The sequence below is a fragment of the Stegastes partitus genome, unplaced genomic scaffold, assembly GCF_000690725.1.
Source record: "Stegastes partitus isolate 25-593 unplaced genomic scaffold, Stegastes_partitus-1.0.2 Scaffold98, whole genome shotgun sequence".
Taxonomy (NCBI): Eukaryota; Metazoa; Chordata; class Actinopteri; family Pomacentridae; genus Stegastes; species Stegastes partitus.
The window spans coordinates 169,977-193,402 of record NW_007577829.1 but is presented as its reverse complement, the minus strand read 5'-3'; the positions used below and the strand labels follow the sequence as shown (position 1 = coordinate 193,402).

At 41.0% G+C, this 23,426-nt stretch overlaps 3 protein-coding genes across 5 annotated transcripts in view; 1 reads left to right on the top strand and 2 right to left on the bottom strand.

Annotated features, from left to right (window-relative positions):
• Window positions 1–2,377: 2,377 nt before the first annotated feature.
• On the bottom strand, window positions 2,378–6,253 carry pigc (phosphatidylinositol glycan anchor biosynthesis, class C). Its single transcript, XM_008277430.1, has 3 exons — window positions 6,174–6,253; window positions 4,472–4,703; window positions 2,378–3,794 (listed from the first exon to the last, which is right to left on the bottom strand). Exons 2-3 carry the CDS (start codon window positions 4,697–4,699, stop codon window positions 3,138–3,140), a joined length of 885 nt encoding a protein of 294 aa, XP_008275652.1. The 5' UTR covers window positions 4,700–4,703; window positions 6,174–6,253; the 3' UTR covers window positions 2,378–3,137.
• Window positions 6,254–8,270: 2,017 nt separating this feature from the next.
• Window positions 8,271–12,702, bottom strand: tmed5 (transmembrane p24 trafficking protein 5). The gene is made up of 4 exons (XM_008277429.1): window positions 12,399–12,702; window positions 11,550–11,647; window positions 11,286–11,463; window positions 8,271–10,590 (listed from the first exon to the last, which is right to left on the bottom strand). The coding sequence occupies exons 1-4, from the start codon at window positions 12,585–12,587 to the stop codon at window positions 10,372–10,374; spliced, it is 684 nt and encodes a 227-aa protein (XP_008275651.1). The 5' UTR covers window positions 12,588–12,702; the 3' UTR covers window positions 8,271–10,371.
• Window positions 12,703–13,763: 1,061 nt separating this feature from the next.
• The window catches only part of suco (SUN domain containing ossification factor), a 48,258-nt gene continuing 38,595 nt past the window's right edge, over window positions 13,764–23,426 (top strand). For all 3 annotated transcript variants that reach the window (XM_008277428.1, XM_008277427.1, XM_008277426.1), the window contains exon 1: window positions 13,764–14,034. In XM_008277428.1, coding sequence (XP_008275650.1) covers window positions 13,982–14,034 — 53 coding nt within the window. In that variant the 5' untranslated portion in view covers window positions 13,764–13,981. The remainder of the gene's footprint in view (window positions 14,035–23,426) is intronic.

The window sequence follows — 23,426 nt, the reverse complement described above, 5'->3', positions numbered from 1 at the left end:
CAGAATCTATCAAGCAGATTATGTTTATGACAAATATAGATATTAAAATTTCTTTTGTTGTGTGTTTTCGTTTTTTGAATGAGAAAAATGTCTACAAAACGTCTTTGTTTATTTATTTTAATTTTTTTTAAAGTCCTGAAATACATTATGTCACGTGGTCAATGGGGTATTTTATCTTATAGGTGTCCCTGACACTGAAACAACGCATCTGGTGAAGGTTTTTTTTTTAGTTTTTTTAGTTTTTTGATTTAATTTCGCGGGTGTTGAGGGAACATAATTCGACACTCAGTCAGAACCGAAGCCGTTACCAGGACACCCGGCGGCGGAACTCCGAGGCCGCTCATCTGGCGGCAGCTCGCCTGGACGGCTGGTGTTCAACTCGGGGCGTCCGACTGCTGTCCTGGTCCGACTATGGCGCCACTACAGCGCTCAAAACGTGCTGGAAAACCCGCCGCCACATTCCAGAGCAAGCCGAGGAGAGAAGAGATGAAGGTACGACACCTAGCGGCGGCTGCTCCTCTGTCAGGTCACCGTTAGCTGCTCCGGCACGTCACACTCACCTTTAACAACACAGTGGTTCTTATTTATCACTCAAAGCCATAATGAGGAAAAGACAACGTGTCGCCATTTAATATATTTAGACAAAAATTACAAATAAACAGAGTAATTCCACTTACATGTACATTAAACGTTGAACAAAAAGGAAGGTCAGTGATTTAAGGATGAATCAGTGTATTTAGGTTAAATGAATAGTGTTATAATATCCTGACAGGGAAGTTTTTATCCACACCCAGTATCTATACACCGCTTAATCCTCATTAGGGTCTTGGGGGGCTGGAGTCTATCCCAGCTGATGTAGGGTGAAGGCCGGGGACACCCTGGACAGGTCACCAGTCTATCACAGTGCTATGGGAAGTTTTTATGCAGTATACAAACTCCAGCAGGTGTTTTTCATCAGGTGACAATCTGCTAGTGTTTGGAGTGAATGCATCACGGCTGACAGTTTGCCTCCTACTAGAGCAGCTCTTCCCTCTTTGTGTTCATCACAGCTGGTTATGCGGCTTCTTTAGCTGTGTAATAAGTTAAAGACCCCCTCAAGTGGAAATCTAGTTTTTTAGCTTGTTGACATGTTCATATTTAGTTTTTTATGCTCGAGGAAACTTCGTGAGCTAAATAAGCTGCAGGGCACCAAAGACAGACAGCAGTGGTTTCACTTGTCAATTTGGAATTGGTGGAATTTTCATAACATCTTCTATCCATCCATTATCTATACACCACTTCGTCCTCACTAGGGTCACGGGGGGCTGGAGTCTATCCCAGCTGACTTAGGGCGAAGACAGGGGACACCCTGGACAGGTCACCAGTCTATCACAGGGCCACAGTTAGAGACAGACAACCAAGCACATTCACATTTACACCTACGGACAATTTAGAATCACCAATTAACCTCAACATATTTTTGGACTGTGTGGGAGGGAAGCCAGAGAACCCGGAGGGAACCCACGCTGCACGGGGAGAACATGTAAACTCCACGCAGAAAGATCCCGGGTGTCCTCACCGGGATGCAAACCGGCAACCTTCTTGCTGCGAGGCAACCACCGACCCACCTTGCAGCCCCCATATCATCATTCTTCTTCTATATGTTGCAAAAAACAAGACTGGATGCAGGAGGATATCCTGGTATTTTTGGAGTACTGCATTTGACATAGTATGCATTTGGACACATTATGGTTTTGCTCTAATAGCAATACTACATAGTTGCCAGAAAAAGATGCAGTCTGCCAAAAACCTAGGATTTAGTAGTACATCCATACATTCAGTCTCATTTTGCAGCATTCAAGCCACAGTCCTCTATTTCACATATGTGTCTTGCTTGAGTTACAACCTTGAGGCGCACAAGCAGGTGATTTCACACTGCAGAGTGTGACAGTCAAAGCTTAAGGCGCAATATTATGGCAAATTACTATCTCCCCATTTGATGCATATGGCATGCAATAGAATGCACTTTGTAAGGGTAGCTGTAGTACACACTGAAAGAAAAATATATAATTTAAAACGCAGGGTAAGTCTACCACATACTATAGTAGCATGGGTATTTTTTCCAGTTCAAGCATGTTGTACCTGAAATATTCCTATATTACAACTTGCCATTGTGTAGAGTAGTTTTACAGTGTTTGTGCAGAATCATAGGTGAGCTGGTGTGCTTGAGCCACAGGTAGTAGCAGAGGGATGAGGGGAAAAAGAGGCTGGGACTTCACAGATCTGCACATTCTAGAACAGTATGTAGTTACATGTAAGCCTCTTTTTTTTTTTTAGCTCATGGAGGGGCTATCTTCATTGAGAAAACTACTCAATTTATAACTCTGACAGACAAAAATGAGTATTTTAAGCGTTTAATCAATGATCAGAGAAGAACTTTAAAACATAGCTGTTGGATATGTGATTCTAATTTAACTGGTGGAAAAAAAGTAGCCTTCAATACAAATTAGAATTTAAAACTGATGTCTTCAAAACTCAAAAAGGTAACATTTTGTGACCTAAATTTTAAATAGATGACAAATGTGTACATTTGACAGTAAAAAATGAGGCCATAGTTCAATCATGAGTATAGCTGGCGCTTTTTGCAGTACAGTGGAGGTAAAAATGAGCTTCCTGTGGTATTTTATTAAATAACACTGAGGAAATCCTATATCTCATAAATCGTAAAATCCTATTAATATTTAAATGTCTTGAGCCCTTGTTTTCAAACACAACACGAGCAACCCTAAAACATGGCACATCTCCCATAGTTTTCTTTTTAAAACATCACTGATATCAAAGGTGCATAGCATCATAGTGTCTCCAGTGATGTTAGTCAGCATTGCACATTAGTTGATATCTTCCATTCAAACTCTGAGGTTGACGGTTACAGTACAGTAGCAGCTTTAACATTAAAAACATTGTTCTCCGCTAGAAAATACTAATTTCGTCGTGGCTGACAAGCATGAATTACTGATGAAAGAGTTGTCAGTTTGGATGTACAGCACCAACAAAACTGCAGTCTGGCAGTAAATTAGTCCGTGTAAAGTTCTCCATTGGCCCACATCTTAAAAATCAGTTTGGTCAGGAGCAGCTTGTGTTAGTCTTGCTTCTGTCCATTAGTTAAGGAAGCGGCTGAGGTCCTCATGAATCTCAGCCTCATCCCAGGGCCCGTGGATGTTGTCCTTGTGCCTCTGCAGCCTGACCAGCAGCAATGGACAGAGCAGTGTAACGCTCCCCAAAGCCAGGGCTAAGAGCACTGCTCCGCCTGGTGACTGGGACCCCAGACCTCCTACCCCTCCTACACACACTCCCACACACACCCCTGCAAACTGACCAGGGGCGTTCTCCCTCAGCCTCTGCAGCAGGCAGGGCCACAGGGCAAACACCAGCAGGGCACAGCTGAGCATGGCAAAGGTGTGCAGGGCCCCAGGTAGCCTTGAGGCTAAGCACACTGAAGCAAACAGGGCTGCATTTAGGGAGAGGCTGCCGGGAGGGGAGGGCTCGGCGTAAGGAAACGACAGCAGGTGGGCCAGCAGCATCACAGCAGACATGGCGTACACTGTGTCCGTACTCACGGACTCTGTTAGTGTCTTAAGAACTGGCGAGAAGCCAAACGTGAAGGACAGGAAAATGGCAGCACTCTGTAAATCAGCCAGATGGGTCCTGGGCTCGCTGCATGATTCAACTTGAGACGATAAGACTTGGTGCAGTCCATAACCCAGCAGGGCGCAGACAAGGCTGGTGCACAGCAGCGTCGCAGGAGACAGCAGACCCTGCAGAGAAAGCAGAGGTGTTGATTAATCATCCATTCCATTCAGTAAAGGCACAGTGTGCTCTATGAAGACCATGAGGACAGTAATGAGGATAATGTGCCCATTGGACAGAGAAGACAGATGGTTTGAGAGAGGAGTTAAAGAAGCATCTATAAATGGTTTTCAACTGCAGGAACTTGAGGGAAGTACAAGGTGGCACAAATGTTGACAGGAAGGGCTCTGTAATTGGCCCTTTCAGCATATTGTGGTGTGTGACCAGACAGCACTTATCTTGTCCTAAAGGAATGGACAGGGTTCGTTGTTGCAGTCAGACCACACACAATGGTTCAGACCGCCCTACAACAACGTACAAGCTCCTGTAGTGGAAAACGACTTTATGTTAAACTGGAACAGCCCTCTCTGAACAGGGGAGGGGTCTACAATACCATTGATCAGATACTTATAATGCAGTCCTCAGATCCCTCCCCAGGCAGTTCCTCCATCGTTAACGCCCTGAGTTATATCAACCTCAGGTCATTACTGAATCTTGACTCATGTGAGTTGGAGGTCAGAATAAATATCGTCACCAGTCAGTTAGACCTGAGGAAGCATCTTGGATAAGAGGTAAAACATCTTCGCAAACAACAAAGAAGTTCAGTTAACCTCTACTGAGGACCAAAGATTTTCTCAAGGTTTACCTGCTCCATGTAGAGCCAGAGGGTGATAAAAATGGCCACACAAGACAGCTGCTGTCCTACAAAGCCTGCTTCTTTCACCACAGCCCAGTAACGGTACTGCCGGATGCCCTCATTCCTGCGTAATTCCTCCAGGAAACGCTGGTCCACGTAGTTGTCAGGAAAGGGCTGACGTTCCCACAGCACCTTCCTCCAGGGCACAGCTGGACCCGGGGCACCGTCTGGCCCCATCACCCTGAACCACACACACAGACAGGTTTGAGAGCAGGCATGTTTGATCCACTCATTAATGTAGCTGGTAGTTTTTTTTTACATTACTTTACTATGTGCGTCCTAGCGCTGAACTTTTAAGCATTTTAAAGTCACAATTTGAAATGCTGCAATCAGCAAAATACAAAGGCTGCAAATGAGTACATATGCTGTGCTGTGTGTCTGACACAGGGCTTAAAAGTGTCATGTCACTGGTTTTACAAATGAATGCTGTGCAACTGAAGTGATTCACAGTCATGCTGTGATCTTATCTCATGGGGATTTGCTCAATCCCATGTTTGAATATTGAACTGAAGCTTGACTTTTAATAATGATATCACAAATCAAATCACAATAGCTGTAAGAAATATCACAATTAGCCCTAGTACATAGCCGGGTCATTTCATCTCAAATCATCAGTGAACTTCTGCTCGACCATCTCTGATTTGCTTTAAACTTTTATTTTTTTAACATAAACAATCGAAATATTAGCTTGACATATCAAATACTATCAATATAACAACATTTTTTAAAAGTCCGCAGACCCATTTTTGGCGAGTTTTTCATGCATTTGAAGCTATGTTTGAACCCAATATCTCAAGAACTATTAAAGATAAAAGCCTGATTTGTTGACTGTTATTTCTCATCATGTCATTGATTCAGAATCTGCAATATTGGACAAGTATATTTACCCATAATCAAGTAGTCCTTGATTATAGGTGAACTGACGTGAAAAAGAAAGTGAAGCTGCCACGAAAAGTTCATCTTTGAGCACACATTTACAAAAAAGTGATCATGCTGAAGTCAACTAGTGATATTTCCTGAACCACGTGTAGTTTTTTGTGTGACAATATACAGCAAAACTAAATATATAAATACTTTTAATATGAAATACATAGAACAAGCTGTACCACAAAAACAAAAACTCTGCTTATTACAACAGTAGCCCTGTCCTAAACTGCTATATTTACATTTAGTTTCAACCCAGTTTTGAGCTTCTATGTTGTATGACAGCTGACCAAACAACACCCTAGCACAGAAAAAAACTTCAAACCTATTGATGGAAACTGAAATATAACAGTGTTAATGTAAATACAGTAGTATATCTTATTAGGGGTTTACCATCTGAACACAGATAGCATCAATTAGCTTCAAGCTTTCGATAGCTTTGGAGGTAATGTCATGGTAGAAATATTTTATGAGCTCATAGACAGTACCAACGGCCGAACAAAATATATATTTCAATCATATTCACACTGATTTGTTTACTGCCAGGTGAATGCATCTGTTGTAAACTGGGTTTTGATGGTTGGTCGGCTAAGAAACTGCCGGTACTTCCGGTGTTGAGGCGCCGATAAAAGCACCTACACGGTGTACATACGTGTGTAAAAATAACAACGTGTTGATAATTGTTGAAATTTCTCTCTAAATGTGTATATGAGGGTTTAAAACCTACCTAGGATGGGATTTTGTTCGGCAGCGATGCTACAATCTCATCGTGTCAGTATCCCGGAAGTAGAGCAGTGTAGTAGCAGAGCCCACAGCGCCCCCTGCTGGTGGAGTTTTTAAACGCACCTGTCTGACAAACACAACTGACCCTTTCACCCATACACTGTCTATGGTTTCACCCTCATGGCTTCATGTTTTTCTCTGTCCAGGTGTCTGTGTTGAACATACGTAGCCCCTTCTCTGTTGAAATGATAAGACCCAGCCCACAGACCTGGATTCCTGCCCGAAGGTAACCTCGTATTTTAGACTTCCATAGTCCTGGAGTGATGGTTTGTGTCACAAAAGTGTTCACCATGTTTAATATTCATCAATAACCTCATCTATATTCTAGCTTTTCAGTGTACAGACCACAGCCTCCTGTCTCCTTGGTAACAGCCAGTAAACCTGCCAGCTCTGATACTGCATCAAAGGTACTGAAAACGCCAACCACCATGGTACAGTGACACAAAAATGTTCATCTCTGTTTTTTTTTGGGGGGGGGGGTTGCTTTTCAGCAGTAAATCGCAATCAATTTAATTTGGCTTTTTTGGCAAGAATGAAAAAAAATCCTTATTTTTGGTGGAAACCAAACAATGCACCTCATCACAAACACACCATCCCAATTGTGGAGCATGGTGGTGGCAGCATCATGATTTGGGGAAGCTCCTCGGCGTCAGATTCTCAATAGCTTGTAAAAGTGGAGGGAAAATTAATGTGGCAAAGTATAGAGAAATCCACCTTGTCTGCAAGAGAACTGCAACTTGGAAGAAGACTTCCACTTCCACCAAGACAATGAAGCATACAGCCAGAGCTACACAAAAGTGGTTTCAAGACAACAAGGTGAATGTTGTGGAGTGACCAAGTCAGAGCCCAGATCTTAATCCAACTGAGAACTTGTGGCTAGACTTGAAAAGGGACAGTCACTTACAATCCCAGTTCAACCTGACAGAGCCTGAGCAGCTTTACAAAGAAGAATGAGGTGAAATTGCAGCATCCTGATGTGCAAGACTAACTGAGATCTATCTACACAGGTTCAATGCTGTGATTGAAGCCAAAGATGCATCTGCTAAATACTGACTTAAAGTGGGTGAACCCTTATGGAATCACTTGTATTAAATGTTGTATTTTTAATCAATTATTTTGTGGAAATTTGTTTTTACTTGACTAGATTAAACTCACCATGATTTATTGCTGAAAAGCAACAAAATCGAGGGAGCTTCAAGGGGAGTTTAAATACTTTTTATGGGCCCTGCATTTTTCTCTGGGGTGGCATGGTGTTACAATAGTTAGCACTGTGGCCTCACAGCTCAAAGGTCCTGGGCCAGAATCTCAGCCTGGGGTCTGTCTGTGTGGGTAGGTGTGAATGTGAGTGTGCTTGGTTGTCTGTCTCTTGTGTTGGTCCTGTGATAGACTGGCGACCTGTCCAGGTTGTCCCCTACCTCCCCTCTAAGTCAGCTGGGATTGACTTCACCCCCCTCACAACCCTACAGAGGATAAAGCAGTGTACAGATAATGGATCAATGTATTTTCTCCCAACATCACACTCAGAAACCCAGAGACCCAGGATAAGGCTTCTGCCTTATCTAACATTCCACATATAGCTGTTTTTATTTTGATCTGATTTTGTAGTTTGTCACATACCTCCTATTGTATATTTGATGTTACAGATAGGATCGTGCCTTAACAGTGTTTCTAGAAGGACTGGCTCATCCCCACATTGGCTGACAGGGCAGTAAGTATCATGAAGCTAAGTGTTATACTGTGACAACGACTAAAACCAATGAACCCCAATACATTTCTGTTTCTTTCCGGTCTGCATCCACTGTCCTTCAGACGGGCCTCTGACTCTGCACTAAAGGAGTGTCTAATCATCAGATCTCTGCAGCACCAGACCTAGAAGAAGCTACCAGATCACTCAGCAGCTCTATCAATGGGTAAGAGCCATTTTCATTCTTCAGATTTTAAACTAGATTGTCTTTTATCTGTAATTTTATTGCTTGATTGTATTGGTTTTTGTTTTGATGTTCAGTTTTTTGTTCAATAGGAATAGAACAGAACACAGAGATCAGAAAAAGTATGATTGTTTAATTTATACACATATACATCTACAGGACATTAGTTGAATAAATATCATTTTCATCACATTCCTTCTTTCTTCACTGATCATTTATTGTTGTAAAAACGGTTTTGTAAAGCCAGTGTGGCTGTTGACTCAGAAACTTTATTAATCTCCTTTTCAGCAACGTAGAAATACTTTTAAAAATGACTTTAATTTTTGTAGAATTTTGGAAGCTCTTTCAAATAAACCAGAAAATAAATGTATTACGAATCCATAAGACTTTCCACAAGACACAATCTCAACATATCATAATTAAAGACTAGAAACACAGTAGCTTCAACTGGACAGAGGAACCAGGAAGGAATACGCACTGAAACCGAGGCAGAAGGTGATCGTTTCTCACAACCAGACAACCTATATCATTGCAGGCATCCACAAAAAAAAAAAAACTGTAACATGTGCACATACTGTATGGCAAAACTGTACACATTTAAAACAATCACACTACTCAGAGTTTGGTTTTTCGCACATCCAACATAAGGCTGTGTAAATTACGAAGGCATGAACTCACTGTATTATCTTTATCTTACGGCACAGGGCAAAATTTCAGAAGACGGAGCTTCTAGCCAGGGTTGTAAACGGCCAGGTTTCAAGAATGGAGCCGAGGAAAGACCAATAAAAAAAAAATAAAACACTCATGGAAACCATAACCACAAGCTGTGGTGGCACCTTAATAGAACACAAGCAACTGATGAGTTAAAAATAATCTCTTGATCAGTACTCCTTCAACCACATATCAGGACAAGCTGTGGACCCATTTCTGCTCGGCCCCACAAAAACATTAGAGCCCAAAATGTTAAATTATGTTCTAGGAATACAAAGACACAAAGATGTTGTTCTGTGGCATCAGAGGCAGTGCAATGGTCAGTTGTTAGTTTGTAATGTTGGCTAAAAAAAAAAATGCTAATACACAGATACTAGCTTCGAAAAGAATGCTGACGTAGCCAAGGCAGTGGATGGCTTGTGCATATTAAACTGAGCAGTGCAATGTCATAGTGGTAATGACCTTCCAGATGTCAGTAAGATAGAAATAGACTTCTGTCACCAGAGAGACGGGCGGGCTCAACATCTTCACACAGTAGGTGGCTGTAAGCAGACACCCACCAGCAGCCGTGAGGCTTCACAGTGGAGGGTAGTGGAGCTGGCAGCCATTTGGGCCACAAGTCCACAAATCACGGCAGAGGAGGGCAGCAGTCATTAAGAGACTTGGAGACGACCCGTTTCCTTTCCTTCTACTCCACGATCCCTTTGGTGCCAAGGAGCAGCATTAGCAGCACAGCTCTAACTAAACACCTGACTTTTCAGTATTGGCATGGAAGGGAAAGTGAGACAGAACAGCAACAAAATAAATGTTTGTAGCAATGGGAGAATTACTCAAAGGCTTTACAGACTGGCACAAAGCTAGCAGCTAAATCCAAAACACTAAGGCAACTTAGATACATACGTAGGTATGTTTTTGAGAGTAGCTAACATTTGGGGAAGACATACTGAGAGAGTGGTTGCACCTCCCACTTCTTTTTGGCAGAAATTAATTCCTCATATCTTCATCTAGCTTAACACTCAGAAGAAAAAAAACATGTCCAAAGAAAAACAGGACATTTTTGCAATTGGCCACTGGCCTGGTAACTTCAAGCTCTGTTAGAAAAATAGTTGCATCATAAATGTGCTTGTAATGTCACTCTCAGTAAAGAACTACAGCAGCCCGGGAGAACCATGAAACAAGAAACAGGTTGTAAATAGAGACCAAGAAGCCTTTTTCCTGTAACAGAGAAAGGGGTTGAATGTAGAGGGGCTGACGGTCAAAAGTTCTTGGATTCCTGCCGTCCCTCAAACTCCAGTGGACTGACGACCAGAGTGTAATGAAATAATTGTTAATAAACGTCTCTAGTTGGTGTCTGTGCATGTGTGTGTGTGTGTGTGTGTATATAACATCTTGTGTCACAAGAGTCACAAGACAGGGGATCAGTTGATAATATCCCAAAAGTTTCTGTGGACAAGTGTGTTAGTTTCTCCTTCTTTTTGCCTCCATTCCAGGGGGGGAGGAGTGTTATGTACGCATTTTCCTTTTATCTTCGAACAGCGAGCGGACAAGGTAGACCTGAACCGCCGACACCAGCATCATCACAATGAGATTGATCACCGACCAAAAGTTCACCCGGTCGAAGTTGCTCTCCTGGAGGTTACGGTCGCGAGCCTCGAACGCTCGCAGCACCGTCTGGATCTGCACACTTTTTCCCAGCCGAGCCTTGACATTGTTGATGGTGTCCTGAAGGAGAAGAGACAAGCAGGTCAGACTGACTCGATCTGAGAAGACAGTGAATGCACAATCTGTCTATAGTTGTTGTCTTATGGAATTTTAAATACAACTTCTTAGCAAAGAGGAATCAAAATGAATTTTTGTTCTTGTTTGAGTTTCTAAACAAAGCAGCGCATTCAGGTGTGTTTCTTCCTCCACGAGGAAACAGCTTCCTCCACAGCTGGAAGATACATTTCCTGCCTTCCTGCAAGTGATGCCTGTGTGACTTCTGACACAAATTAAGGCTATTTCTAGGGGCGGTGCAGCCTACTGTGGTGCAAGCTCAAACAATTGGCTGCCCGCAGCCAATAGGTGAGAGTTCATTATGACATTGTCTATTCTCGTGACAGTCTCCTTGTGACTTTCCCTGTATGTGGTGGATTGCATGCTATTTTGTTGGCAGCCTGTTGGGTCACTTTGCCCCCCTGTGAGCACATGTGGCACAGTGACAAATATCCCAATGGCAGACAGTAGAAGGACAGAGGCCAAAACACCAAGTAAGAGTAAAAAAAAAAGAAAAAGAAAAACCCCACATGAATCAAACACTTTGAATCATATCATCTATAGTCTATCCAAATTTAAAAGTTCTCATACATACAAAACTATTGAATTGCTTGCCTGGAATGTATTTCATGGTCATCAACTGAGACTCACAGCACACTCACCATAATGTCTTCCAGCTTCATATCCAGCATGTCTGTTCCATGCACATACTCCTTCCAGTCATTTGGATCCTCTGTGTCCATGTTGTCCAGGATCAACTCAAAGAAGATGATCTTCTCAGACACAGAGCTGAACGTGTTGTCAAAGCAGAACATGTAGTCTCCATCTTCAGTTTCTACACTGCAGGAGAGCACAAAAAGCACTAAGAACTCGCACATTTACCTTAATCATTAATATGCGTTTCAAGGATAATCTAGGTTGCGTACGTGTGGACGCCGTCTGACTTGCGGTAGTCGCTAAACAGCACTTGGCCAGAAGGAGAGGCGATGTAAAAATCTACATCGAGACCTGCACCATCCAATACCTGTGGAGGGTGGAAGATGGGAATAAATGAAAGGTCAGTTGGGCAGAGAAGATATGAAAAAATCAAGGGATGCTGATGTAGAGATCAGGGCTGAATGAGATGGAGAAATACCTCATTTAAATTTTTCTGACAGAAACTGATTTTATCTGTGATATAATTCTTTATATATAATATTAGTGTAGTATAAGGGTAATATTTATATTATACATTGTGAGAAATGCTAGCATTTCCCCTCAAGGTCTGCGGGAAAGCGATAAGCCTGGAAGCCTTGTTCTTCATTGTAGACACCACATGATATTTAAAAACTTGGCTCCAACAGACACTAACAAAATCAACTCCCACACATCACCTAACGTTTAGAAACACAATAAAGGGATCCATTCCGAGTTGTAATGTGCATCCTGACCGGCAAAACAGGTTCCCAACACTATGAAAATCCAGGTGTGAGCATAATGTGTAGGTATTCTCTGGGTGTGAGCCACATAACCTGCTGGTTCTATGACACCAGACAATATAACACATCAGTATATCAGAGTGAGCTGCATGTGGTTTTAACGAATATTGAGAAACATAAAATACAGGAAACGTGAGTAAGAATAACAAAAGGGCAAATCAACAGGTTTGACAAGTGTGTCAATGTTGACTCTTCCTTGAGGGGCTGCCATGCAGACAGAAATAGGAAATTTTCTATTGTTTATCTAAGCTAACAATTTATGACAAGTTTGTCCAAGTTGTGGGAGTTTTTTATGACCTGATATTCAATCTCCAGGGAAGCATCTTTCTTCATGGTCTGGTAGAAACACTCCTTTCGACCGGGAGGTAGAGTAAAAGTGAAGTCGCTGTCCAGAGACTGGGAGAAGGCAGCCAGCACCACAAACCTGTCCGACAACAACGAAACAAACACGGCCAGGACACACAGAAATACCCGGACTGGCTCCATAGTACGCCACGAAAAGTCCAAAAGAGCCCAAACGGTGTTGCAATAACCGGCCACGGTGCTGGGAAGCAGGCGGCGGAGCTGTTAGCTGCGGTCGCCCAAAGTTGACTCCTGTTGAAGTGTTCTCACTCAGTGCTGTTGAAAGTCGAAGACCCCGCCGGTTTAAAATAATATTTTTTCCCCTCTCCAAACAATGTCACATTAATTCGTTGCTGCATTTTAAATCATCACAATTCAAGATGTTTGCATTGTATTTATTATCTGATACACATTCAACACAATAAAAATAACAGGCAGATATTCAAGTGCCCCTATTGAAATGCACTTTGGGAAATGTTGTTCTTTTGTTCCATGTGCGTTAAACAGGACAGCAGGATGAATCAAAGCGTGCATTCAAAACATTTTTATTTTTACTTTTATTGACAATAGTCTAACGTATCGACACCCGAGAGTTGTTTTTAAATCACATTTAAAGAAGGATGACGTGCCTGAGAAATTTGAAGCGTTTAAAGATGTGTTTTTAGTGTTAAAGGATTTTCTACTCTATTGTGTGTTAACAGTTTGAAACTTCAGTGGGAAATGAGTTACTTAATTTAATTTTATTAACTGTTGGAACTACTACAGAGGGCTACTGCTCCAAAAAAATAAAACAATATGAATATGATACACACGATAGAATAACACTATGGGGCTACATTGAACTTTGATGACAAATGAGTGTTATCTTTTCAGGATTATAAATGACACATTTTTTATTTTTATTTTTATTTTTTACTATTTGAATGTGTTTTTTGCGGTGTTAAAGAAAAAAGTACACAGTGTTCACATTCCTTCACCCACCACACACTTCACCCAGAACGTGAACATGGGAGCCTTAAATTTTATTTTATTTTTTTAAGTATCAGCATTAGTCATTAATACTGAAACGTTTGACATCACACTGTTGTGAAATAAGTTTAAATATTGCGTGCTTTGGGGATTTGCTTATCAAGAAATAGGTGACGCGTCCTGCTCAACAGTCACCAACTCATCCTCAGACCCGGGGGCGGGGCTCACTAATCAAACCCAGCGTGGCGACGTCTCTTATGATTGGTCGAGAATTGCCCAGCGCTAATCTGATTGGTCGGACGCGAAGCGGGGGTTGAACTTACCGGGAGGCAGCTACTCGTCAACAGCAGTGGCTACTGAAGCTGAAAAAGAGGCGGACAGCTGGTCCGCACAATGAGAAATAGCACTCTTCAAGTGTAGGTTTTTATCCTCAGAAAACAGTTCAGTTTTTAAAATTAATACAGGCGGGCACTCGGCCGACATTACAGCCTGTCTTTCGGTGTATTGTGTAGCCGCGAGAGATCAGATAAAACCCAAAGAGCGAGGATGTTGGTCCCCGCGGGAAGATAATGAAGAGGCTGCGCGTTTTGTTGGTGTGCCTCATTGTAGCTCTCCTGTGCTGGTAAGCTTGGCCCGACATCTCCGTTCACGTTATTTACGACATGTCAGACGAATTACAGCCGTAGCAATAAGAGAAATATGTTTAATAATATCAATTTTGTCCGTCATGTCGCTTTGCTTGGTGTCTTTTGCCGCATACCATCCGTTGCTACATAGCTAACAGCTTGTTACAACGTGTGATGTTTCTTTGACCTGTAGCTCAGACAAACAGCCTTGAGATGGCTTTGTTGGAGCCTGACATAACTGACTGATAAAGTGTGTTGTTTACATGTTATTTACAGGGTTTTAGAAGGTTAGGCATTCGGCTGTTGAATAGCAAACATAGCTAGCTAACCCTAAACCAGTGAAGTTGGGCTATGATGGCAAAGGTTACTTGTGTGATGGATGCTAATGTTGACCATGAAATGCTAATGTACTAGCGAGAAAATTATGAATAATACAATTCCTAAATGAATCATTGTTTCAGTATGGATTATTTTCAATGCCAAATAATCTACATTATCAGCTAGTAAAGTCTTAAAATTAACACTGATGCAACGATTAATCGATTAGCTGTCAATTGTTAATTTATTGGTCAACTCTATTATTCATTGTCAGTATTTTTTTTAAGAGAAACACGTCTGAATTCAGTGATTCCAGCTTCTTAACTGTGAATATGTTCTAGTTTCTTTACTTCAGCATGGCTATTTTTGAGTCCAAGTCAAAACAAGGCACTGGAAGATGTCATCTTGAACTTTGGCATACACTGATTAACATTTGTCACCATTATCTGACATATTATAGATAAAACAGCTGATTGATTTGTCAAGAAATTAATGGACGAGTTAATCAACAAGAAAAATAACAGTTCAGTTTGAGGGCTAATGAATGGTAATTTTACAAAAAATACTGAAAGAGGCAAACTATGTAATTTTTATACAGAATTTAGAATGCTGTAATTTTATTTTTTTTCTCATTGTGACTGAGGACATAAACCAGCCATGGTTTAATTATGGGTTATGTGTTGTATTTCCATACAAAATCGGCAGCGTTCACAAGTAAAGTTTAAACTGACGTCCTGAAATGAATAATTATAAACTTAACTTGGGAACAAACTCAACTGAAGATATAAAAAAGATTAAATAATTTAAATAAATACACCATTCACCTTCCAAAATTGTTCAGTGAGTCTGGGCAGCTGGTTTAAACCCAAAGTGACATATATGCTATTATCATATGAAGCAGTTTTTGGCACTTGTGACTAAATGCAGATAAAGTTCACCTTATTAATAAATAACCAAAACAATCAGTGGTGATTAAAATTAAAACGATCCAACCTTATGTTGATGAACCAATATAAAAGAGATACAAATCAAAAACACAGAGGAGCTTGAGTTTACAGCGTTTGTAAAGATTACAACGTAGTATAAAAATGAATTTAAACCTCCTATTACCGATGCAGATGTCGCAGAGGTCTGTTATTATATTCAGGCATGTAAATAAGTGGCACTCTGTAAACCAATGATTGTAACTCTTCTCCATAGTACATGCACACAGAGGTCTGCTAGATTAACTCATGTATGTGTTTAATCTCAGAGGCACGAAGCAGGTAACAATGTGTAGGGTTTGCGGAGTGGGATTAACAGTCCGACTAACGTGCCACCTTTATCCAGATTGGTGAGTCAGGAACAGCTAAGAACCCTTAAGAGTGGCCTGAAGGCTGTGTGTTTCTTTCTCGGCTGTCCTGGTTTTGATGATTCCTCACTGTCACTTTTCTGGACAATAAGTAGGTTCAGACTTTGTTCTCGAGTGAGATACCCATTGTATTTGGTTGAAAAAATAAATACAAGACACATTTGGTGGACTGGTAGTGGTCGAAAGGAAGATGTAAAACTTCTACTTGTAAAACTCCCAGCGTCTGAGCTCTGCCAGATAACATTACATCACTTCAGATGTGTTGGCACGTCTGTCATAATAATGCTTCCTGGAAATTATCAGCATATACCTGTGTTACCAGCACATCAGGGCCAGCAGTTATTGTAAGAACAAGCCCTGTTTCATTATTTTACAGTTTCCTCATAGCATTGGAAGCTGCTGTTAGTGCTCATGTTTTATTTAAAATAACAGGAATTATTGTTATGCAGTGTCTTCATTAATAAGTAAAGCATTCTCCAGTACAGTCTAGTGCAATGCCTTTATAATATTCACAATTTTTTAGTACAATTTGCTGCACTATTTGGTACTGTTTTGATACTGTTTCACTGGTTGTTGAATTACAAACTAGCAGGCCACTTGTTATTCTCAGGTTGTAACTCATACCGTTTTCACAGATTAGGTTATTTTCAAAAGGCCTCAGGTACTGCATGGACAGGATTTAGCGTATCCTTTTGTGTTGATAGCAGGGAAAAAGAAGAAAGAAAGGAGGAGAACTTAAAAACACAGTACCTAGCAAAATAGGGTGTTCCTCTCTGCCTACTGAAAGTCAGAAAAACAGAGATACTGACTGAGTAATCAAAATATTCATAGTTAATCATTTAAATGCAGAAAGCACTAAGGGAATATTGAATGATAAAGTACAAGTGAAGCCACGTTCAGTAACAATTTGGGAATCAGGTGTTTGCACGCCTAAAACATTGGTGCACTTTTTCACTTTCCACACAAACGAACTAATGACCATGCTGCTACACGGACAGACTTCATTACGAATGCAAACCCCTTTTAGCGTGCCACTGTTGGCTTCTCACTCGTCCGTGCCAACTCTCACACGTCCCAATAGGAACAGAGAAGCAGGGAACGCAATCCTTGCAGTAATCCTAAGGTTTCCAAGGCAGCCGTGATTTTAAGCATTGAAAAGGGGCTCTGTGTTTGCAGGCTGGTGGCAAATGGCTACGTGGGGGTGTGTCGTCACCATTCACCTGATGTCTTTTAAAAGCCCCATGCTGCTTGAAACAGCTGGAGCTCATGTTGATATTTATGGTCAGATTTTCTATGTCTTATGTGAATCCTTTGTATATTACTTTGAAGCTGCTGTAGCTGCTCAGCGGGAGATCTCTGTGCTGCAGTGCTCACAGGGGCACAGCAGAATGTGCTCTGTGTGTTGTGCTGCCCCTTCACTCACATAGTCAGCAACAGGGATCTTACTGTGTGTACGGTAAGCTAGCTCACGCTGTTGACATCAGCATTGCTGGAGAAAGTGTGTGCATGTGCTCCTGAGACTGTTTGCGTGAGGGTGCACATTTCCAGCCAGGTTTATTGTCGGTAATGATAGCTCACCACAGACACACAGTTTCTCCATATTTAGATCCTAACTTTAGGGCTGAGACGTTGGTGGCGTGTTAGCACTTATTGCAGGTTACAAACTGTTGGCCGACTGATTACATCTTTATTTTAATAATATATTTTGTAAAACCACCTGAGAACTACAAAAGGTGATTTTTTTAAAAATTGTCTTTGTGCAGGAACGTGCTCAAGGAATGAAGTCTTGTCATCATCTCATTATGTTCCTGTGACATAGGCTTATTAGTTTCACAGCCATTTGAAGATTATTGTCATTATGTAATATGATTAGCGCTTATGAGATAACTGCAGCCAATTGACCAGTTGGAGATTGTCTATTATATTCCATTAGACTGCAGATACTTTTTAATTATCCACAGCACAACAACACTCGCAATGCATTGCAATTCTTTGAGCATGTGCAAGTTAAATTAAGTTGTCTGTCCAGTGCCATTAAATTCTAAATCTGTGCCTAATTTCTGCTGAAATGTGTTGATTAGCTTTATATGTAATTACATGAGACCAGTTCACATTACTTGAAGGCTTTGTGGTATGTGGTATGTTGTTTGCTTCTGCTTTACCAAGCAAGGTGTTGGTGCTGTATGTTTTGACACAAGCTCAGTAAGAGTACACCATAGGGTTTTTGCTTGTCCAACCTGTTTCCTTTCCTAGTTCACCTATAGGATGAGGAGATGGACTGTATGGGATTTCACTTGCCCTCTGCTATCGGATCTCAGCTCACACCTCTACTCCTTTAGCAAATCTAGGTGTTGACTTTGTTGTGATCTGCCTGAACCCGCCAAAAAGCTTGCAATAAGTCAACAGGCTAATGGACTTTATGAACAATAGTATAAGGGGTAATCTCCTTCATTGAATTTCTCTTCTGGGATAAAAAAAAGTATTTTTCATTTCATTTCATTTCATTACACATGCACAAACTTGGAAAAGTTTTCAGTAGATAAAGGTTTTTAATATTTCTTGTTTCTATATTCCAGTGTCTAAACACTTCCTGAAAAACAAAGTGAGTACTATACTAAGAATGAGGCCAGGACATAGCTAGAGGACCCTCTTGTTGAAGAACTATGTGTTCGTAAAAGTTCCCCTTTCGGGGCAGTTGTTGCATAAGAAGATCCTTTGCCCGATGCTCTCGTGCACCGGTGGTCAGCAAGACTGTTGTCACCCATAGCGCTGTGTGTATTTCCCACCAGTAAACACTGGTACACGGCACGTGTACTGGGCACGGAGAGTAAATGACAGAGACACAGAGAAGGCTCTGTGTGCATTTAGGCTATTTCAGCTATGAAAGAGGAGGCTGGGTGGAAGGTAATTTGGAAGGTTACAGAACCAGCTTTCGGAGAACACTGTGTTGCTTAGTTTAACCTTTTCCTGAAGCTCATCACCTCCCAGCTATTCATTTCATCCTGCCGTCTTCTTGTAACTTTTACGGTCTTGTAATGCCATGTGGCTGCTGTGATTTACAGCATGTGTGTCCACGCACGTGCCTTTTTTTTCTGTCGTCCCACCACTGCCTTGATTAGGTAACTGCGTTGTTGTTGTTGGTTTTCCGGTCTTGTCTTTCTGGATGCATGTGCTTTGTGAATGCTGTCTTTGATTGAAGACTAAAGGAACTGAGAAGGTTTATAGTACAGATGGACTGATTATTTGCCTGGCGGATTATCTTGGACGATATTTGGCATTTTTCCTATTGTTGGTATCTGTATTTTTATTGATCAATTATGGATAAATTAAATGAGCTACTTTAGGTCTGTCTGTAGTGACACTGTGTTCTCAAAAATGTCTCTCAAGCAGAGACTGCAAAAACTGAACAAGAAAACAGGAAATTTGCTTCTCTTACAGTGGCTAAGGCTATGCTAGCAGCTAGCGGCTAAGTAAGAAGGCTTTACAGATATGTACTTTAGTTGGCAATGAAAGTGATAGAATAGTGACAGATTAAGAAAATATTGAAGAACCGCAGATGTAACCCTATTTAAGTTTTATTAGCAGCACATTTCCACATGCCTACTTCCCTTTGAGTCATGGTGATAGGTCATTGCTGGAGGGACGCCAGGGCTCTCTGAGCTCGTCACTTTATTTGTGTAGGTTTAATTATTTTTCTGTCTAATAAGGTGAGTGTATATTGTCAGATAAAACAATTCTAGCACACAACAGTTGTTCAGAATTTACCACAATGGCATTAGATCAGGTACATCTTATCTGTTCATCTGTCCACATTCACATGACATTCATAATGTGATGGTACTCTCTCAGATGTAAGTCACTTTGGATTAAAGCGTCTGCTAAATGAAATTGTAGAATTGTAGATACAGTGCTTAAGTGCTCATTGCATAGGCAAGCAGACTTTGACTGATTATTGGCCAGGCTGATTATTTAAGCCTGATTTTTTTTCAATGATCTGTGTTGTTTGTTTGTTTTTTCCTCATTCTAGATAAGAATAATTAATTTACAATATAATACTTTGGCGCTAATGTAGCCGCCTCCCTCTGTCTGCTGTCGTCATTCTGTGTTTGCAAGAAATGTCATGGCCGCTGCATCATCCGATTAGTTACGCCATGATTATTAGCCTATCAACACTAAAAGGTAAATGTGGAAAAGTTTTTTCCTTAATTAAACAGACATCAAACATAAACAAAGTTTAGTTCTGGAGTTTTGGATTTTTGTTTTGTTGCAAATGGACATTGGTTGTCAGTGTCACATGACTGGAATCTTGAGTTGCTATTTCTTTTTTTTAAACTCCTGAATTTAAAGAATCGATTGATTTGTAAAGTTTGGAATTAGATAGGTTTCTAAAGCAAAACAACAGATTATCTTTCAAAGCAAACGTAGCATTTGACCAAGATGCCAAAAAATAAACACAAATCACCACCTTCAGCATGCAAACCCAGCCCTATTGTTGTCTTTTCTCTAAATCCCCTCAAAGCTTACCAGATAGTGTTTCTTGCTACTGTCTGGAATCTTCATAATTCAGAGTAGAGCCAACATTATCAGTCAATTGACTACTTGATCAACAGTAAATTGATTGCCAAACAGTTGCTGATGTCAGGCTTTTTACGTGTTTTATATTTGATCTAAATGAGCCAAAGAAGTATACACACACTATGTTTATGATTTGTTTAATTAAAATAATGACAAACCATTAAAAAAAAAATTGCATACCGATGTTATTTTGTTTGACACTGGTTAGAAAGTTGTGAAATACAAATAATATCCCCTAAATGAAGCTCGAGTGACTGGGTCTAATCAGCTGCCAGTGGGTCTATTAGACTTTATGCATCTCTTTAAAAATTCATGACAAAACCATTCGTTTCTTAAACTGCTGGCCGAGAGTCCAGAGGCTCAGTTACTCAGAGTCCACCTCTCTGTTGTTGTTGTAGCAGGTCGAGGTTTAGCGCTGCGAGTTGGCAGCTCTGGTTTTATGCGAGGAGACAGAACTGGACCGGCACGGCACTCCAGCCCACACCATTGTTCCTGCCCACCGGCCATGCAGACTGATGAGCACACTGAGCTCTCTTGCCCGCTGGCCTTCCTGTGTCCCAGCTATCAATACAAGCCTGTGTATGCTAATACTTTCCACTGGCACGTTTTAAAGCGATCAGAGCGAGCCAGCACCTGCAGTAGATTCATGTATCAGGGTAATGCTGCAAAGGTTGGTGATCAAAACAATCCTAATTTTTGATTGCAGCAGAATTTGTTTAGATAATGAACCTGCGGTGCTTGCAGTGAGTGTGGTAATCATAATCCAATCACATGGCTGTTTATACAACATAGCTTGGCTGCAGTTTGTCTGCACCAAATCATTGATTGGAAGAAAACTTCATTAGTTTAGTGCGTGTTAAGGTGAGAATACCTGCACTCTTTAGAAGGAAGTCAGTGTGAAAGCAACAACCTACCGACAAAATCGATTTCATGTTTGTTATCACAGTATTTTGATTGTGAATGAAAACTGGAATGACTTGAGCAGAGATACATGGTCCTTATCTAACTCTCTTAGGTCTCTTAAGTAAGTCTGCCTTTAAAAAAATGAAAAGCAGATTCAGGATCCTCAGTCTTAGCTTGTGGTAATCTTGTCTCTCACTTCCTTTATCAGAAAACTGTTCAGCAGTAACCTCATTTGAAGTCCCAAGCTAAATCTGCACGTCCCACAAAGCATATCAACACATTTTTGTATCGTGAATTTTCTGTCATAATTGAGTAATTTTGTTTCCCCTGGAAGCAGGAACTTCTTTGCAGAATCCTGTTGCTCACATAATGTGATTCTCGGAATAGGTAGTCCCGCGGTGAGCGTTGATCGCAAGCCAGTAGCTCGAGGCTCTCACAGTGGTTGGAGAGAAAATACTGCTGTTTACTGAGCTGGTGAACAGTATTCTGAAGGTGGAGACTGTTAGGTTTAAAAGGCGGGGACCATCTTCAGATAACTAATGTGGTGTTAATGCGTGCGTTTGCCTGTGTGAGAAGAGGGTATGGCAGAGGCAAGAGATTGGATTGATTAGACTGTTTGATAACTGAGCTTTCAGTTTGAACTTGTTTTTTATTTAAACCTCTTGTCAACATAATTCCTGAGTAATTAAAATTGCCAAGTGGTTTCTCCAGGGGTTTTAATTGTATGTTATGACTCTAAAACAATTTAGACATGAAATTGTTCTATTTTCAGTTGTTTTATTGCATCTGACGGCATTTCAAATAGCTGGATACAGTTTTTACTTCAAGTTTTGGATTAAATTTGCCTTGCTTTTCCTTGCCTGCTCAGAGAAAGGCTGTATTTTCTCCTCTCCCGTAAAATGCTCTGGTTTCTTCTCGTCCCATCCCCCTCTCCCCTCTCTCACTCACTGCTCTTTGCTGTTTACCTTTTGCAGCGCCCGTCTAGCTCTCATGCATGAATTCTGTGCGTGTCGGGGACCCTTTCTCTATTTTGTCCTTGTTGGTATGATACAATCTTCTAATTCAGAAAGTGCGTGACGTTTAAACTGCCTGTCTTGGTGAGGGGCGAGTCACAGAAAGAGGCCCTGTCCACAGCTGACACAAAAGGTTACCAAAGAACATTGTGTACTGAAGCTAATAAGGGCACGTTTTCACTGAACCTTGTACGTAAAGGCTCTCTGGTGCCATCAAATCTACTTTCCTCAAGCCGCCTACTAAATGCAAGATGCCTAAATGACCAAAATAATTAGATTGTTAATGGATGAAACAATCAAACGGGCATCATACAGCTGGTTCATTGTTAAAGATTAGCTAAGTATGAAGGTACTACTGTGTGAGTCGGCCGTATTGTTCAAAACAAAAATGTTGCTGAGTTTTGTTAGTGTTTTATTCTTAAATGAATTTCCTTGGAACTGTAGCTTGTGTGGCCAATCACCACGCCAGAGCAGCTTGGTACACCATGTACTAAGGTGAATGTTTGATGAGTTTTTGTTCTCTCGCTGTGCCAGCTGATGCATACATACTGATGAAGAATGCACATTTGTTTCCACACCCCACCCATGCTACCCCTCGCTGGCAAAGTGGCTTTTCCTATCAAATTGCATTATATCACATGACTGCGCCCCTCAGTCCCATTGTCCTGAGCCGGTGCTCCTGATGTCGTATTCTCAAGCCTCTTTGATCCCCGTCTGACTGGGACCTCTGCGATGATTCACAGCGCCGCCACCATGCTGCGATTGTGGGTCTTTTGTCTAGCTCAGCGTAAGAAATGTGAGCTTAATTTCACTGCTAGTAAATACAGTGTTATAATGTGGCCTTTAAGCTCAAGTGTGAATTCTGGGTTTCTTGTAGCTCCTCTGGTCAGTCCAGATGTTATTTGATTTAATAATCAGAATTTAAACTGAAAACATAAGCTTTGATTTGATAATAACTACCATTAATAATGCATTTGTTCTTAATTTACTATGTTAATTGACATCTGTGTTGTGTTATAATGTTTAAACATGGTCTAATTCACGCCAGTTCATCCAAAACCAATCCCTCAAAAGCTCAAAACGTCTTCTCCAATACATTATTATGGCTATTTTTTAAATTGTTTTAGTTTTTTTTAAAATAAGAACTTAGTTTACTAAACTGTTGTTTTGTTTTGAATAGTTGATTTTAGTCTTTAAGTGGTGTTCCATAGGATATGATATTGATTTG